Raw genomic sequence first — 17,482 nt, 5'->3', positions numbered from 1 at the left:
TCCCCCACAGTTACGCTGCTTAATGAAGCTGCATGTTGTTTGTGTGACGCTGTAAAGGTTCGATGCCTTGTTCCTGTGCATACTGAGGAGCTGTGTACTGTTCGTAACATGACGCTGATTTTTAACTATGATTTTGTTAACGTGACCAATAAAAAGTTCTGTTTTGCTGTTGTTTTTAATGCAGTGTTTTGTTTTCTATTTCTCTTTAAACTTCACATCAGCATAATTTTCATTAACATATTGATATGCTCACCTGATATTTATCAATGAGCAGAAAGTCAGCTACACACTGGTCTTGCTCGCCAGACCCTCCTTCAGAGAAGAAGCTACACACAACTGTGTCACTTGTCACTTGCCATATTCTGGAATTGCCATAGCAACCAACCACCTTGTACACAGCTCAGTGGCAAAACACAACCCTGTTTGAGCCATGGATCTATTATAATACATCCATGGTTTGAGCGCATCAGTAAACCAGCACCGTTGTGAGCTCACTCCCTGTGGACGGGGCCTTTATGTTTCCTTATTATGTGTAGCCTATCAACCAAAGACTGTGTTAAAAAATAAAATAAAAAGAAATAAAAAATGTTTTTTTAAATCATCATTATGTGGTTTAACACAAACACAGACAATGTTATTCATTTGTGATATTCAATTTCATGTCCAATAAATGATGTTGGCCAAAGGATCTAAATACTATACCCACAAGCCTTGTCTATGTTCCCCTGTCAGTTACAGTGGTAAATGTAGTTCACATTAACAAAATATTTATTCTTTGCTAGTTCAAGAGACTAAAACAACAACAAAGACACACAATATAATTACAAGCTGAAGACAACCACATATACTATTTTCCTCCAATGAAAATGGAGTAGGAATTTAAGTTTGTATCAAATGTAAGTACACAAATACTAAAGTAAAGTAAATGTACTTGGATGCGTTTTAAGGAGATGGAGGAAGCGGAGCAGGGACTGTGGAGAGAGAGAGAGATGCACCAGACAAACATGAGTCACATTTAGCAAATGAATATTTCATTTTGCAGCTTTAGAGAGAAGAAGTGAATGTCACATTGTCTGAATATGAACAAGTCTAAATAAAAAAGCAGCTCACTAAGGATGCACGCACACTAGGCAATCATACTGTGACCAAGCACATTTGCCCCCTGAAGTCTGGATTCTATGGCTAATGTGAGTGCAAGTGCACCGTGCTTGAACAACTGGCCCTAGTGTGAGTGCACCCGTAGGGAGGTCAGATTTTGTTTCATTAGATGGATTCATAAATGGCGAAGTTTGACCTCTGTTTTAACAGTATTAACATGTCATGTTGTGTTTATCAGGAACAAACAAATGACATAGACATGACTGGAAAGAGATTTTTATTTAAGCGTCAAATCATTTGTCAACCATGTTGTTAAATCAACAAACACAATAAAAACCTGTTAATTACCAGATTTTTACATCCACAAAAAATGAAAATGTCTTTCTTTGTTATAAATTCAAATAACAGGAAGGACTTTTACTTTGAAGGGTAAAGGAGCTATGACTGTAGACTCAAAAATAAGGTTCACATGTTCAGATGTTGCTGTGTGTGTTTTTTAAACTTGAAGTCAAAATAAAGTTTTATTTTCATGTTGACTTCAATGTCAAAACATCTTTGATGTCGAAGTCAGTGTCATCAGTTTTACATGAAGAGCAGAATTCTTCTTCTTTATTTAATTATTTACAGGAGCTTTACATTAATTATATGAACTGAACTATTAGAAAATACCCCCCCCCCCCCCCCCCCCCCCCCCCCCCTCTTCCCCCCAGGAGAAAATCAAAAAAGCAAAACTGTTAATTTTCTTGGGTGACTGAACTGGATGGAGCCCCTCCCCCCAGGCGGATGCAGCAGGAAGTGATCGTGAACGCAGCAGGAACCTACATGAACATGTCGTCGTAGCCGGGCGGGGGCATGTGGTCGGGGTCCGGCCTAGAAAACAAACACACCCTGTGGTCAGTAGGTCATGTGATCACTTTGTGTCACAGTTGGTTTGACAGTGGTGAAGCAGCAGCAGATGAAGTTTCCAGCCTTTGATGTAAATTATTCACGACCGACAGTTTCACGTTTCTGGTGGGAAATTAATTTTGCCAAATTTAGTGGCTGCAGTTTTTATCTCAGTGCATCTGATACATATTTAATCAATCAGTCATTGATTTGTTCTGCTGCTGCACAAGGAGAATACACAAGGAGAAATAACATTAAAAAACGACAGCAACACGGGTCAGAGTGATACAGGGTGACTCAAGGATACAGGATACAGAGTGACCCAAGACCAGAACCAGGATCAGGACCAAGACTTTGTCCTCTTTTTGTTTACACGTGGACCAGAGTTTTATTTTGAAGTGTTTGTCTCACCCTGGTCTGTGACGTCCAACGGGTCCAAACGGGTCGAAGCGAGCCCCCGGGGGAACGGCTCCTGGAGGCAGGATGTCTGGGATGCCACTGGAGGGGTCAAAGCCGGAGCGAGGGTACCCCGACCTCAAGGGGTCGACGATCATCCCACCACCACCACGAGACCTGAGGTCACAGAGAGCGTTTGAATCTTTTTTCAGCTCTTGTTTTTTCCTTTTTATTTTCAGTTCCAGGGCTTTAGTTTATTATTAATATTAGGTTTTTATTAGTTTTTCTGAAGAACATAAAGATACATTTCAGATATTTGACCTAAAAACAGATGAAGAATAAGAAAGAGAAGAAAGGACAGCTAATGTCACAAGGTGGTGAAATATTCACCTTCCAACAGACCATTCAATCTGATTCAGTCTAATTATTTACTGCTACAGTGCTGATCCATTTAACTTAATATGATGCAGTGAAGAAATCTGAATGATGTTTGACCTTTGACCCTGATCTGATACAGGAGGCTGATGATGTGAAACTGACAGGAGATTAAAGGTCCTGGGTCATTTGGTGTTTGGCGCTTCACTCACACACACACACACACACACACACACACACACACACACACACACACACACACACACACACACACACACACACACACACACACACACACACACACACACACACACACACACACACACACACACACACACACACACACACACACACACACACACGTGTAACACAAGTAATCCACTGCTGTCTTTTTATTGTGTGAGTTTGTGTGTGTGTTCATCCCCAAATCCCAGATTACAACAAAACCAGAGCGATGCTTGGAAATGTGTCTGAAAATAATTTTCAGATTTTCAATCAGGAAAATTATTTTTACTATGACGGGATAGAGATGGTGTGTGTGTTTGTGATTGTGTGTGCGTGGGGGGGGGGTGTTGACTCACCCAAAGGGATCCAGATCTGCTCCTCCAGCTGCAAATGGAGGAACCATGGGGTCGGGCCTGAAACACAAACACACACACACACAAACTCTAAGTGCACCTTCTAGATCACAGGACATATAGTTGTGTATATTTAGCACCATTACTGTTGTAGCCATGGAGACGCCACAGCAACACGTCATTTAAGACTGAGGGAGTTTAACAGAGTCTGTAAACAACTGTACACAAACAAACAAACAAACACAAGAATCACAACACGGTTCTGTTTATTTTCTGCTTTCATGTGACTTTTCGTTGCTTCTCTTTGTGTCTGTCAGCTTCAGGACCAAACCAGGAGAATCATCAACTGTTTCATCAATAATGAAATCAATCAATATTTTCTCTGTGAACCTGAATTTATCTAAACTTAATCTGATTATTCACAGTGAGTCACACAGACTGTGTGTGTGTTTCTTTGTCTGAACCAGCTCTGACTCATCCATCTAAACATCAAGTCTTCTGGATTGTTCCCGTCCTCTCTCTCTGTCTCTCTCTTTGCCCCAGCGCTCCAACCCCCTCCCCCAGCAGCCTGACTCACTTGCTGTCGTCCAATTTATCTTCATCTCTCTTCCAGCTTCCTCTCCCTCTTTCACCGTCTTAATCCTTTTTCTTACTCTCTCTACTCTCAGGTTTTTACTTTCTTCCCATCTGTCATTGTTTTGAACCCATCCTCACCCATCCCTCAGCCCTCCTCTCTCTGTGTCTCCCCAGAGACGAGGAGGCGACAGCAGTGAGGTCGATAAAGTGCTGACATCATCACTTCGCATCTCATCTGATCAGGTCACGGCTAAAGGGGGGGCGGGGGAGGAGGAGGAGAGGTGGGGCAGAGATTGAATCTGGTCTGCAGCTTGCCTGCTCTCCTTTCTCTGTGACATTTCAGTTGTAGCCTCCTCTGTAACTCTCCTGCCCTGCTCTAAATATGGAATAGAGGATACTGCAGAGTACACACACACACACACACACACACACACACACACACACACACACACACACACACACAGCCCGCCCTCATTTGCTCTCTGCTGCTGTTGTCGACCAACAGCTTCTCTGTCTAGACTTTGTAAAAGGCACAAACTCAGCACGTGCCTCACTGTTTGTGTGTGTGTGTGTGTGTGTGTGTGTGTGTGTGTGTGTGTGTGTGTGTGTGTGTGTGTGTGTGCTTGTACATCTATCTTTGTGAGGACCAGTGTGACTCTAAGGACTAAGGAGTTTCTGGCTGTTTGAGGTTTGGACTTGGTTTAGATTCGACTGAAAGTGTCTCCTCAACTACGGAAAGACCGCCGTGTGTGTGAACAACAGATCCAGGTGAGCAGAGCTGTGAAGACTCAGAGAGGACGTGGAGGCTCAAGTTGCTGCTACAGAAGCGTTGACAATAAATCTGACTTATATGACGATATTAATAGTTAAAGCCCCAAACATTTCTGTTATGTACATGAAGCATTTCAGATTTTTAGTTTTTATAGAAGTGCATTAACTTTTCAGAGAGAGATTGTGTTTAGTTGTTGCTGCTGTTGTGTTCTTCATCATCATCATCATCAAGATCTAATTATTGTTTACAGTCATTAATTGTACAGTAATTAAAAGACATAATCTGTCTATTAATATAATATCTTGGATTCATGTCGTTACCTTAACATTTTCCAACTTCTCAAACAAATGAACTCAGTCTGACTCTGTGTCTGTCTATAAGAGACTTAAATCAACGTCTGTCCTGTACTGTAGCATCATGGGAGATGAGGAGTAAACACAGGTAGCAGTGGATTCACATGGATCATACTCATTATTTTAGAATATGTGGGTATAAATATTCCTAAATTCAGATTCTTTGTTTTCTTACTTTTGACTTTATTTGTTCCAAACACTAGTGAGATATCTGCAAACACACAGATCTGAAATCAGAGGATACTGACTAAACTACCGGTACATGTAGCTACAGTATCTGGAAAGAGCAAATCCATTAAATAAACTAATGTTGTTTCCAGAAGATATAATGAAATATTCTGTGTGGATGTGATCTGGGAGTTTAACAAATAAACCATGAAGAGACAGTTGACATTAAAATCAGTGTCTTATCATCACCCACCAGTGTGGCTGAGTTCCCTGGCGAGGAGGATGTCTGCTGGGGAGACGCAGCGGGTCGCTGTCCTCTCTGCTTCTTCTCTGCTCCTCCGCCTCTTCATCCCTCCTCCTCGTCCTCTCAGGCCTCTGGCCCGTTGGTCTGTCCTGAGGCGGCAGCAGCTGAGTCCTCACCTTCTCTGACAAACTGTCTGTGTCTTTGTACACACTGGATGGAAAAGAAAAACAGAACTTTGTAATATTTCCTTGTATCTGACGACTATGTTAATGCATTTACTGCAAATAAAGCAGTGACCACCGACCTGACCTGAACCTAAGAGAGCAAACACACCACCCAACACTGTTCATCACCTACGTGACATTTACCTGAGGATTTTCTCTTCAGTTTTCCCTGCAGCTGTTGAATCGATTTGCTGAATCATTATGTAAAAACTAAAGAAATCACCCACCAACCTGTCGAATGTTTGCAGCTGCTCGGTGTTGACGTGATCGCTGATGTTCACCGTCAGGTCCGACACCTGCTGTGTGCTCGAGTTCTTTATGTGCAGTAGATTCAGGAGACAGAGACAAAAACACACAAGCAGTGGATCATTAAATCAGTTAAACATCTGAGAAAAGGAGACGCTGAAATATTATTCAACACAAGGATCAAACTGGTCAGATTATGATAGTATTCAAACTCAGCTCAACACCTGAATGTCTTGTTTGTGCTGACCTCTGGTGGTCAGTGTAAGTTATCACCTTGATGTGGCACTGGGTCATACAATCATTTAACATCCTAACGTTGTAATGTTTCCTCATCTCTAGATTTATATTTGATGCATGCGTAAAATGTAAATGGAAACATAATATGATGATTTTTCAAAACACAATTAATCTAACTGAAACCAGCACACTTCTGCTTCAAATGAACAAACAACAAATAGCTTCTTAAACCTCCACATGAATGAAGCATCATTGCACAGCTGCTCAACACCACGTTGCCCTGTTTTTAGGTCACTGTAACTTTTTCCACCATCACCACTATTTATATGTGACTAATAAACATCATTAGTATTACCTGATATAATACTCTTTCAAATTTACAAGTACATTTCATGTTTGAGTCCCAAATTTTAATTAAACGGTTTATATTATGTATATAATCTGTGTAAGTACCTTTTTTTTTTTTTTTGTACTATACCTTTATTATTCTGTAATTATTCCTATCTATTCATCTCTCTCTTTGTTCCAGCTTGTATGCTTGAGCTGCTGTTACTTTTAAATTTCCCCACTGAGGGATGAATGAAGTCTTACCTTATTTTAGCTCCATTTAGTTCATTTAATCTTACTGCATTTCAATTAATGATTACTAGTAAGACCAGGCTGACAGAGGCCTGTGAATCTTCATAGAAAGTTTAGGAGCTTCTTTTTTCCGTAGTTACTAGATTTTACACTTGATTTCAATGTAATCAAATCACAATGGGTATGGCATATTTTGATAAAGGTAAAATGTGTCACAACATACTGTAGTTGTGCATTGTCAGCACCATGGGTGTTGTGTTGCTACGAGAATGCACTGAATGACAAATCATATTCTTAAGACATGAAGGGACATGTTTTTGCACCTCTATGGATGTGAGTGGTTATTGGTGTCCACTTTGTTGTGCTGTGAAGTATTTCCCATCTGTCCGTGCCAACAGTGTGCAGTAACTGTCTATGAATGCATCTACAAACACATTGGACCCCGTTGAATGAAGTTCTCACCATCAGGTTGAAGATCAGACTGGAGTCCACTGAGATGGCTTTGAGCAGCAGCTGTATGTCACCGCCTTTGGGTTTATACCTCAGACTGTACAGCTCCTTGTTGCTGCTCCAGTCTGCAGGAAGCAGCTCCGACTTCTTATCGCTGCCGAGGGCCTGGAGGTCGGAGGAGGCCGGGAGACACACAGAGAAAGACGGAGAGACAATAAGACAAACAGGGCGAAAAGACGGAGGACAGCGGCGGTGCACAACAGTGTAACCGGGGTTAGCTAGCTAAAGATGACATGACAGTTTTTTTTTCTCTAGCTCGTAGTCACGTCTCCATTTTAAAACACATGCTGGTTGATTATGCGTCAAACTCGATCTGTCTTGTTTACAGCGAAGCTACAACACGTTTGTCAGCCTGGCACAGCTCAGTAGAGACAGTCAGATAGATACAGGAGGAGCCCACCGTTAATATAATACATCCATGGAGCCCACACACGATGCTAACGCTAATTTAACATTAACTGACATCAAGTTAGCCAGAGCAGATCTCTGTTAGAAAAACGGACTATTTTAATTTCTTTCTCAAAAACACAGATCAGTAACTTGTCTAAAAACAGATCGGTGTGATTTGAGTGCATTGCTAGGAGACAATCTTCAATTCGGTTTATGGATATTTATCAAACAGCAGTTATTTGAATGGAAATCTAGTAGCGGTTTAATCCATGGTTGTGTAACTACTGTGATATAATAAGCAGCGACAAACTCAGCCCTAAACTGCTCTGCTGTTTTGTTTTTTTAAACAGAGTTTGGTGTGGCGTTGTTTCATCGACACACCACTTTAGATGCAGCTAATATAATGTAGGTTAGGTTTGTTCTCACCACGTCTCCGGACCCGACACACCTGAATCCACTCTTTATCATTTCCCAGTGCACAAAACACACCACGGCGTCCTGTGGACAGGTGATGCTGCCCGCTACAGAGGCGTACAACACCTCTAAACCTGCCATGTCTGCTCTGCTCTGCTCTGCTCTGTCAGACAGCTGCGGCTACAACAACATCGGTCTCTGCCGGAGAAATGAAAACGAAAGTGTCAATAACTTAACGGCAACGCGCAACGGCGACGACTTCCTGTCTGCGCTTTTCAGAATAAAAGCACAACAACGGCAACCAAATGTAGCTACACAGAAACAGCGTTCATAAAGCATAAAAAGCCCTACCACATGGCGCTTTTTTAGGAAATCGTTTACATTTTGAGCACAATAGTGGGCTTTAACCATTGTTGCAACGACAATTCATGTTTCGATGAGGTTTGACTAGGTTTTCATTGTAAACTAGTAAAATAAGGCAAGACAAACTACAGATAATAAGGCGAAATAATTGAATTAATGCACATGTCTAAATTTCGTTGTGACTCTTATTACTCTGATTCACGAGGGAATTTTGTTTTAATAAAAGAAAAGTATACCCGGCGGAAAACAGTGTTTACTGTGTCTCACTTTACAAAGTTTAATTGTGTTTTGATCCAACACGCAATGAGTACCGACAAAAGCATGCCTAGGACATATAGTTCCGTTTTGAAAAAAAGAAAAAAAAAGGAACAGATACTAATAAATAATAATGAATTGATTACATTGGTCAGTTGATTGCACGAACATTACCCTAACCCTAAACACAGAGAAGAAAATAAACACAAATTCTCAAATCCAAGTTAAAAAACAGTTCACTGATTCATAAAAAAAAAAAATGTCTATGGAAAAATAAAATCAAAATCAACTGCATAACTTAATAAAAAATAATAGTAATACTACAACAACGATTAGTAATCGTTATCTTATTTGTTTGTTGTCGTGTGATACCATCCGGATTCACTTGTTCAATAAAAGACTACATTTCCCATCATCCCTCTCGCAGGGTGGAGAGAACTTCCCTGTCAAGATGGCGGCTCCTTTGACTCTACTCCTGCTTGTAGCTGTTACGGTCCGCGCCGCTCTCTTCAGGTCCAGTTTGACGGACTTAATCTCGGAGAGGGTGGAGGTGGTGTCGCCGCTGACCGCCTGGAAGAGAGGTAAGCCGGGGCTCCGGGGGCTCTGCCTGGGGGCCGTCGCTGTCGCCGACACGCCGCTCCGGGAGCCTCCGCAGCTCGGCGCTGTCAGCCGGTAATTGAATGAAGTCAGCAGCGTCAAACCGGTTTCACTGCTAAATTCAAAATCAGCGTTTAATCACATCGGTAAATGTAAACGTGAACCCGAGGAGCCCTGTGAGGTATTCCGTTTTCTATCATTATTTATAATGGAGGTTGTTGTTTTTTTCCGCTGTGTCCCCGGTTCTCTGTTGCTGCATCAATCGGCGGCACAACAGGAAACCTGCACTGGGCTGAGATGAGATGAGATGAGAGACCGGTCAACCCCTCACTCATCTCACCCTGACCCAAACCTCTCACACAGCCTCTGTCAGCCACCTGTCCTGTACACGAGCCTCGGGTTCACTCCACTTAGGTCATGGACCATGGTCTGGTCCCCCACTTGACAACTGCACACCACACCTGCCAGAGCGACATCTACAAGCTCAGGCTCATACATCTGTAGTGTGGAGCTTCGAGAATAATGTTGTACGTTATTACAAATCATAATATGAGTATACAACAACAGTTTAGGTGTTTATTTAACCCTGGGCACAAGGCAGACTCTGATGTCTATCTATCTATCTATCTATCTATCTATCTATCTATCTATCTATCTATCTATCTATCTATCTATCTATCTATCTATCTATCTATCTATCTATCTATCTATCTGTCATCAAAAGCCTAATTGGTAAAACAGCAGCATACTGTATAGGAGTTAAAAATTCAGATAAACAAAAGTGTTAGAACAGTGAAAACATGGTGTCAAAAAACCTCAGTTACGATGTAGATGGATTTAGGCTATTCATTTATTTTTTAAATAGCACTGGTTAAAAATGCAATCACATTAACCAACAGAGGTGTTTTTCCAATCCTTTAAAATCAAAGGATTAAAGGATTTAGACATGATTAATGGACAGGCAGATGCAACTGAATCACTTCTGTCACTCTCACTGGCCAACTGGTTATGAGAGGAACAGTCTGACATTATTTAGGCTAATAGTAATGGAAAGGTTCACTAGATCCATAGTTCACTTCACAGCTCTGGTTTTGGGTCAGGCTGTATACAACACTTGAAAGGGATTACCAACAGTGAGACTCAGCTGTGGTGAAGTTATGACTGTTTATTGTGGAACAATAAAGGTTTTGTATGTACAGACTCTCTCTCTCGCTCACTCACTCACTCATTCACTCACTCACTCATTCACGAGCACGCTCATTCAGTCACTCACGCGCACGCACACGCACACACTACAGCTCTTCATGAATTGTTAATTATGCAGCTGCAGCAGGAAGTTGCATCAATAAAGCAGAGGCTGCAGCTGTTTGTTCTGACAGAGCAGAGATGTAGTGACGGGCGGCCACAGCTGGATGGTGAAGTAAAACATGTGGTTTTGTTTTGTTTGCAGTGGTTGAAGGATTGGCTCTGCTCGATCTGGGAGTCTCACCGTACTCTGGAGATGTTTTCCATGAGGTGAGACACACACACACACACACATACACACACACATAGACAACACATACACACACATAGACAACACACATCACTACTTGATGGTCTTGAACCATCTTATTTGTCCCACAGGCTTACTGTTTAAAGCGGTCGTTTTACGATCAGTCCTGCTCAGTCTTGCCAAAATGCATTAGAATTTAAACAGAAATACAGCAATTCAATTTTATTACAATTTGTTTTTAGAAGAAAGTATATTTTTTATAAGTACACTTATATCCAGTGTAGGTGGATAAAATAAAATATAAGATAAGTATTTATCAATCTTTTATGGTTACACCATTTGACATTTTCAGGGCATTCAGTTTTGTTCAATTTACATTTGAATAAATCTGATGCTTTTAAAACTATTTCTAAGATATTTCTGAACTGCTCATATTGCCAATCCTTATTTGTCACTGACCCATTAACATGTTTTCTGCTCTGATTAATTAATGTTTCTGTTCTCTCCTCAGACTCCTCTCATCATTTACCTCTTCCACTTTGTGGTGGACTACGCAGAGGTGACATTTATGGTGAGTGAAACATCTGTCTCATGTGTTAATCGGTGACACATCAGCCAGAACATTCTTCATATGATCCAGTGGGAGCAGCTCTTTTCTAAGATGGAATAAAGAAACGGGTGAAAGGAAAAACAAACAAACAAATGAAATGCAAATCCCTGGGATTAGCTTTGGTAAATACGAAGAGAGCTCAGAACAACACGTGGTTAAACTGCAGCGATTTGAAGAGCATGTCTGGGTTTTTATTTTTTTATTACTGTTACATCTGAGAGACTCAGTTGTTTCTCTGTGGTTGTCTCTCTTCAGTTGGCGGATGTGATCACAGCTGTGGCACTCTACATGGCTGTGAAGGACTACAACAAACAAGTGGTAAGAAAATAATTTTAAAAATGTGCAGATTAAATAATCGGGACATTTTTTGACATATAGAACATGGATACAATATAATTTAGGCTATACCATCATGTACGTCAGAGACTCATTCCCCCACATTGCACCACAGAAAATCATTCCTAATGATGACCGTCAACCTGTTCAACTCTCCCTATGAGAATCAGTTAAACAATTGATTAATCCCTGGACAGTTTATGTGGTTATTATGTGCAATAATCTGTTCATAATTCAATCTGTACAAATTCACTATGGATGCCATTTAAATAAAATAAAAGATATTGCAAGTACATGAATTGTTTTCACATATGTAGACAAGAAAGGAGGAATGAACTGAAATTCTGAGTCTTTGTGCGTGTCTTTTTGTCTACGTTGTGTGTTGTGTTTCCTGTTCTCTTAGTAACAGTGCTTTGTTGTTTTGGTTTCAGTTCAGGAAGCAGAAATTCGCCCTGGAGGCCGATCGCTACCCCCTCGATTGTTTGGAGCTCATCAGAAGCCCCAAAGAAATGTACTACATCCCCCTGAAAGTGGCCATGTTGTGAGTACCACACTGCTCAAACCGGGACACTCATTCACAGCAGGTATTATGGGATGAGACGACGCAGTGCAACACTGTGTTTATCAGTCAGATCAGCTCCTTTGAAAACCTGCTCATTGTCATTCAAACCGTGCAACAGGGCTTAATTATGAGCATCTGAAAACACGATGAAAACAACACCACAAAAAATAGGCAATAAATAAATTATTGAAACAGAGTAAGTATAAACATGATTAAAATGCATTAAAGAAGAACGATGCAGGATTTTCACTTTAACTATGCTGCATTTTTACCTTAATTGAACAGCTTCAGAGAAATTGTGATGGTTAAATAGAGAATGGAGGCTCTCTGCCTTCCTCTTTGCGTCTCTTGGCCGAAAACCAACCTTGCAAGATCAGTTCCACTGACCCAGCTCTCATCTCGGCGGCACCACGACACAAACACGCCCTGTTAGCAACCCAAAACGTGTATGATATATAATGTTATCCACCGCTCTATGGATTGATTTCTCGCCGGCTTCGTTGAAAACAAATGCACATGGCCGGGAGGAGGTTAGCAAAACAGCAGAAAAAAACAACTGGACTTACTGTACATAAGTTTCCTTTAAGTAAATTAAATAAATAACGAGGTGCTGTAAACGCAATGCACAGTTCTCATCCCGCTGATAAATAACACAACGTCTCTCTCTTCATCCACTGATGTCAGTGTCAGGCAAGCGTTCGCAGCTGTTTACGCTTGTGGGAAAATGTATGAACGTAGCTTTGTCAAACGCGACTTCAGTGACGTTTTGTTCACTCGTCTGTCAGAAAAGATGCATTTTTTTCTTCGTTAGTCTTTTCTATTAACCACAGAGGAAACATTGTTGTATGATCATCACTCCACATGAACCACAGAGTGAAGAATCTGTGACTAAGATTTGCATCGATGAGTGATGTAACAGCTCACTACTCATCACAGATACCTGAAGACGCTGTGAAGTTTGCTCTTTCAGTCCTTCGACTGCGATTGTTTCTATGAACTAACAGGTTTAATGTCTTCACTTTTCTTCACAGTTATCTGTTGAACCCGTTCACCATCCTGTCCTGTGTTGCCAAGTCGACCTGTGGTCTGAACAACGCTGTCATCGCCCTCTTCATCCTCTCCACCATCAAAGGTATGTTCAGGATTGTTCTGGCTCGTCGTGGCTCTGATTGTGTTGCGTTCAGTTCCTGCAGGATCATCGCTGTGTTTCCTCCCGTTGCTCCATGAGCTCTTTACTGCTTTAAATGCTAAACTATAGTTTCAGGAATCTTTCTACCTAAACTATCTGCAGCGTAAAAACACTAATCATTTGATCCATGTGATTTGACTCATTCTGTGTTTGTGTTGCAGGAAATATTTTGCTCAGTGCCATATTTCTGTCTTTGGCCACATATCAGTCCATCTATCCCCTCACCCTGTGTGCTCCAGCCCTGCTCTACCTGATGCAGGTACCAGTCTGTGTTTACAGGTTTTGTTTGTTTACTGTCTGTGTGTGTATACAGTGTCTGTTTATATTTTCCTAAATCTGTCTCTCTCTTTCCAGCGTCAGTACATCCCTTTGAACTTTCGGCGGGTCAGTTTCTGGTGGTTCATCGCTCAGTACGCCTTCATGTACCTGGGCAGCCTGTTCGTCATCGTCTGTCTCTCCTTTTTCCTGCTGGGCTCGTGGGACTACCTGCCCTCCGTCTACGGCTTCATGTGAGTTAAAGCCTGAAGGCAGCCTGACCCTTACCCTGAGTGTTTGACCTTTTGACCCTAATGGAGTTTCAGGTTATCAACCCGTTTGTTAAAGATGTACCAAGCTTCATGATGAAGTGATTAAAATTTGGTGGCCAAACATCGAAGATTACATGAACCTCACAAAACCTGATTTTGGCCTTGGTAATGCAGTATCTCAGAAGAAAGCCTTTTCACTTTCCTGTGGGACTTGATAAGGAAGAATACAAAACCTATTCAGCCAAAAGACTTAAAACGCTGTGCCTCAAAGGCTGCGTTCGCCACCGCAACCAAGTTCTCTACTGAAAAATCCTGCTCTTTTTGACAGAGGGAATCAAGACGTGCTTCACACCAACAATTACACAACGATGCCGCAGAGATTTTAAACACAGCAACAAACACCAGTTTCATGGCTAAATGAAAAAAAGACACTGTAAATACTAACTGCCCTCGTTGGAGTAAATGTGTTTGTGTTTTGCTGCAGTCTGTTTGTTGTCCTGGTCTGACGGTGTCTGTTTCCCTCCCTCCAGTCTCTCAGTACCAGACCTGACGCCCAACATCGGCCTCTTCTGGTATTTCTTCGCCGAGATGTTTGAACACTTCCGCCTCTTCTTCCTCTGCGTATTCCAGATCAACGTCTTCTTCTACACCATCCCGCTGTCCATCAAACTCAAGTGAGTCCTCGCCCCTCATCCTCACCATCATCTTCATCTGTCCGTCCGCTTCAGCTCTGTTTGTTCTTAATGCTGCTAACTCTGACTCTGCTGCTCTAATGTGTGTGTGTGTGTGTGTGTGTGTGTGTGTGCGTGTTGCAGGGAGCATCCAGTGTTCCTGATCTTCATGCAGCTGGCTGTCATCTCCATCTTTAAGTCGTACCCTACAGTCGGAGACATCGCTCTCTACCTGGCCTTCCTCCCTGTCTGGAGTCACCTGCACAGATGTGAGTTTATAAAACAAACACAGTGTCCAGCGTCACTCTTCACGTGGTTCGCATCGTGTCTTAATGTAGAGGAGCAGCAGTAGCAGTGGTAGAGGTGGATGGATGAACTGTTGTTTCCAAAGCAACCTCTATAGACATTTTTGAAAAAGAAATTAAAACATACCTCTCCCAGAGGGCTTTTAGTTAACTAATTTTTATCTTGTGTTTTATCTTTTTTAAATTGAATTCTGTTCTTTTCATTTTAAATTAATTGTAATTTATTTTTATGTATTCTTTTCAGTTTATTTTGTTTTGTTTTATTGCTTCAAGTATAAAGCACTTTGAGCTGCACTTTATGAATAAGAGGTGCCATACAAATAAAGTTTATTATTATTATGAGCAGTCAGTTCATCATTCAGTTGAAGACTGAATATCTACCGGTATGTTTCTGTGGTTTCCCTCCTTGCTCCATCAACAGTCCTGAGGAACATCTTCTTGGTGTCCTGTGTCCTGTTGGCCTGCTCCGCTCTCTTCCCGGTCCTCTGGCACCTCTGGATCTACGCCGGCAGCGCCAACTCCAACTTCTACTACGCCATAACTCTGCTGTTCAATGTAGCTCAGGTGGGATAATCAAACTGCTCCTGAATATACTGTATATACACGTGCATCTCAGTCATTTAGAATGTCATGGAAAAGTTCATTCATCTCAGTAGTTAAATTCAAACAGTTTTCTTTTAATTGTTATGATTTTGGCTCACATTTAATAAAAACCCCAAATTCAGTATCTCAAACAGTAAGAATATTGTGAAAACGTTTTGCTATTGTAACTTATTGGTGTCACACTCTAATCAGCTAATTCACTAGCTAGGACCACGCTGACACACGAGGGTTAAGTTTCAAAGTTTTTTAAGTTGACCTGAAACGAGAGAAGAGGGTTAGAGAGAGGGAGGGAGGGGTGATGGTTCACTGGCAAACAGAGTGAGAGAGAGGAGGTACGGCTTAAGTAGGCTGGCAGGTGATGTGGGAGTGGTCAGACGTGGTCCTGCTCCTGAACTTAAGTTGACTCCGTTAACTTTCATTTAACTCAAAACACCTGCAAAGGTTTCGGGAGCATTTAAATGGTCTCAGTCTGGTTCAGTAGCTACAACACTATCATGGATTGATTGATTGATTGATTGATTGATTGATTGATTGATTGATTGATTGATTGATTGATTGATTGATTGATTGATTGATTGATTGATTGATTGATTTGGATCCCCATTAGCTATGGCAATGCCAAAGCTATTCTAACTGGGGTCCATACAACATATTTACAATGTATCAATGCAATTTATGTCCCATACACTACAATCCATGTTCAAATACAATATAAAACACAAAAACGGAGAAGACCGCTGACCTGACAGTTGTTTTCTAATTTATTGAGATGCACCTGTATAATATGATGATGATGTCTATAACCTGGCTATACATTGTCTGCTGTCACATTATGTGTGATTTCAGAGTGTTATCACTGAGGTTCCTGCCTGTTGTGAATTATCTTCATTCTTATCCTCACTCCCTCTCAGATCCTGTTGGTGTCAGATTATTTTTACGCCTTCCTGAGGAGAGAGCACCACCTCACCTATGGCCTGTACCTGAAGAGGAAAGACGGCTCTGAGGCTACATTAGTGCTAAAATAAAAAACACACACACACTCCTACGGTCTCTGTGACGGCGGGGCAACCTGCTCGAGGTCTCGTGTCCTTCAAACGAACAAACACAAACTGAAGATGAAAGTCTTTCACAGACGAACAGTAGCTCACGTGCACGTGTGTGTGTGTCAGGTACAACTTCATATGCAAACTACAGGACAGCATCATACGACACAACAGACATGTGCAGATATCGCAGATGTTGAAATCTGGCTCCTGCCGTACGAGACAACGACTTGACATCACTCTCCTCTCTGTGTTCTCTTCTGAAGGGCTCTTATTGTGAAGCCTCACCTCGAACCTATGCCTGAGGGGGCTGCTTTTATTTTGTAGCCTCCTCTTTCCCTGCAGCCTTTCTAGAAGAGTTTTATTTTGATGTTCCGTACAGCCTGGACAGCTTTTATTTTGAAGTACGAACTCTCATGCGGTATCCCTTAAGAGGAATTTTATTATGAAGTCTTTCAAAAATGACAATAACTGTCATGAATATGGGAATGTTCCCTCTGATGTGCTAACTCCTGATAATCTCCTGCTCTCCCATGTTTGTATTTGTGTTGTTTTGCATTATTTGATCATATTTGTGTTGACACTGGAAGATGGTTCCTTGTTCCTCTAGTCCTACAAGTGTCCTCTCATCTCTTTGTCTTTATTTTTTCACTTTCTTGCCATTTGCCTTCCACCTGTTTTTTTTATTTTTTTTTTTAACATTTTACTCTTTAACAAAATCCAGATGATCAGTGTTGTATCTCACTCAAACCAGTTCTAGCCTCGTGATGGTGCATAAACAGACAAAATGACACTAGTTGTGACGTTGAACACTTCATGTTCGGCCGCCTCCCAAGTATCTAGAGGCAGCTGAGCATGAAGTGTTCAATAGAGACAACACT

At 41.4% G+C, this 17,482-nt stretch overlaps 2 protein-coding genes across 2 annotated transcripts; one reads left to right on the top strand and one right to left on the bottom strand.

Annotated features, from left to right (window-relative positions):
* Positions 1–1,365: 1,365 nt before the first annotated feature.
* On the bottom strand, positions 1,366–8,255 carry psmf1 (proteasome inhibitor subunit 1). The gene is made up of 7 exons (XM_083971581.1): positions 8,058–8,255; positions 7,194–7,346; positions 5,901–5,983; positions 5,455–5,655; positions 3,336–3,392; positions 2,395–2,556; positions 1,366–1,968 (listed from the first exon to the last, which is right to left on the bottom strand). Exons 1-7 carry the CDS (start codon positions 8,184–8,186, stop codon positions 1,917–1,919), a joined length of 837 nt encoding a protein of 278 aa, XP_083827707.1. The 5' UTR covers positions 8,187–8,255; the 3' UTR covers positions 1,366–1,916.
* Positions 8,256–9,102: 847 nt separating this feature from the next.
* Positions 9,103–17,028, top strand: pigu (phosphatidylinositol glycan anchor biosynthesis, class U). The gene is made up of 12 exons (XM_083971578.1): positions 9,103–9,244; positions 10,711–10,775; positions 11,267–11,326; positions 11,621–11,683; positions 12,133–12,242; positions 13,295–13,395; positions 13,614–13,711; positions 13,807–13,961; positions 14,510–14,653; positions 14,795–14,919; positions 15,377–15,519; positions 16,470–17,028. The coding sequence occupies exons 1-12, from the start codon at positions 9,115–9,117 to the stop codon at positions 16,581–16,583; spliced, it is 1,308 nt and encodes a 435-aa protein (XP_083827704.1). The 5' UTR covers positions 9,103–9,114; the 3' UTR covers positions 16,584–17,028.
* Positions 17,029–17,482: the final 454 nt, after the last annotated feature.

The sequence above is a fragment of the Trachurus trachurus genome (assembly GCF_905171665.1).
Source record: "Trachurus trachurus genome assembly, chromosome: 5".
Taxonomy (NCBI): Eukaryota; Metazoa; Chordata; class Actinopteri; order Carangiformes; family Carangidae; genus Trachurus; species Trachurus trachurus.
This window is presented reverse-complemented; position numbering and strand designations above follow the sequence as displayed.

Coding starts and splice junctions, on each gene's coding strand:
- psmf1 (XM_083971581.1), bottom strand. CDS start 8,186: ATGGCAGGTTTAGAGGTGTTGTACGCCTCTGTAGCGGGCAGCATCACC. Junction 7,347..8,057: donor GTGTCGGGTCCGGAGACGTG/GTGAGAACAAAC, acceptor TCCGACCTCCAG/GCCCTCGGCAGCGATAAGAA. Junction 5,656..5,900: donor CAGCTGCAAACATTCGACAG/GTTGGTGGGTGA, acceptor TTTTCCATCCAG/TGTGTACAAAGACACAGACA.
- pigu (XM_083971578.1), top strand. CDS start 9,115: ATGGCGGCTCCTTTGACTCTACTCCTGCTTGTAGCTGTTACGGTCCGC. Junction 12,243..13,294: donor CCCCTGAAAGTGGCCATGTT/GTGAGTACCACA, acceptor TTTTCTTCACAG/TTATCTGTTGAACCCGTTCA. Junction 14,920..15,376: donor CTGGAGTCACCTGCACAGAT/GTGAGTTTATAA, acceptor CTCCATCAACAG/TCCTGAGGAACATCTTCTTG.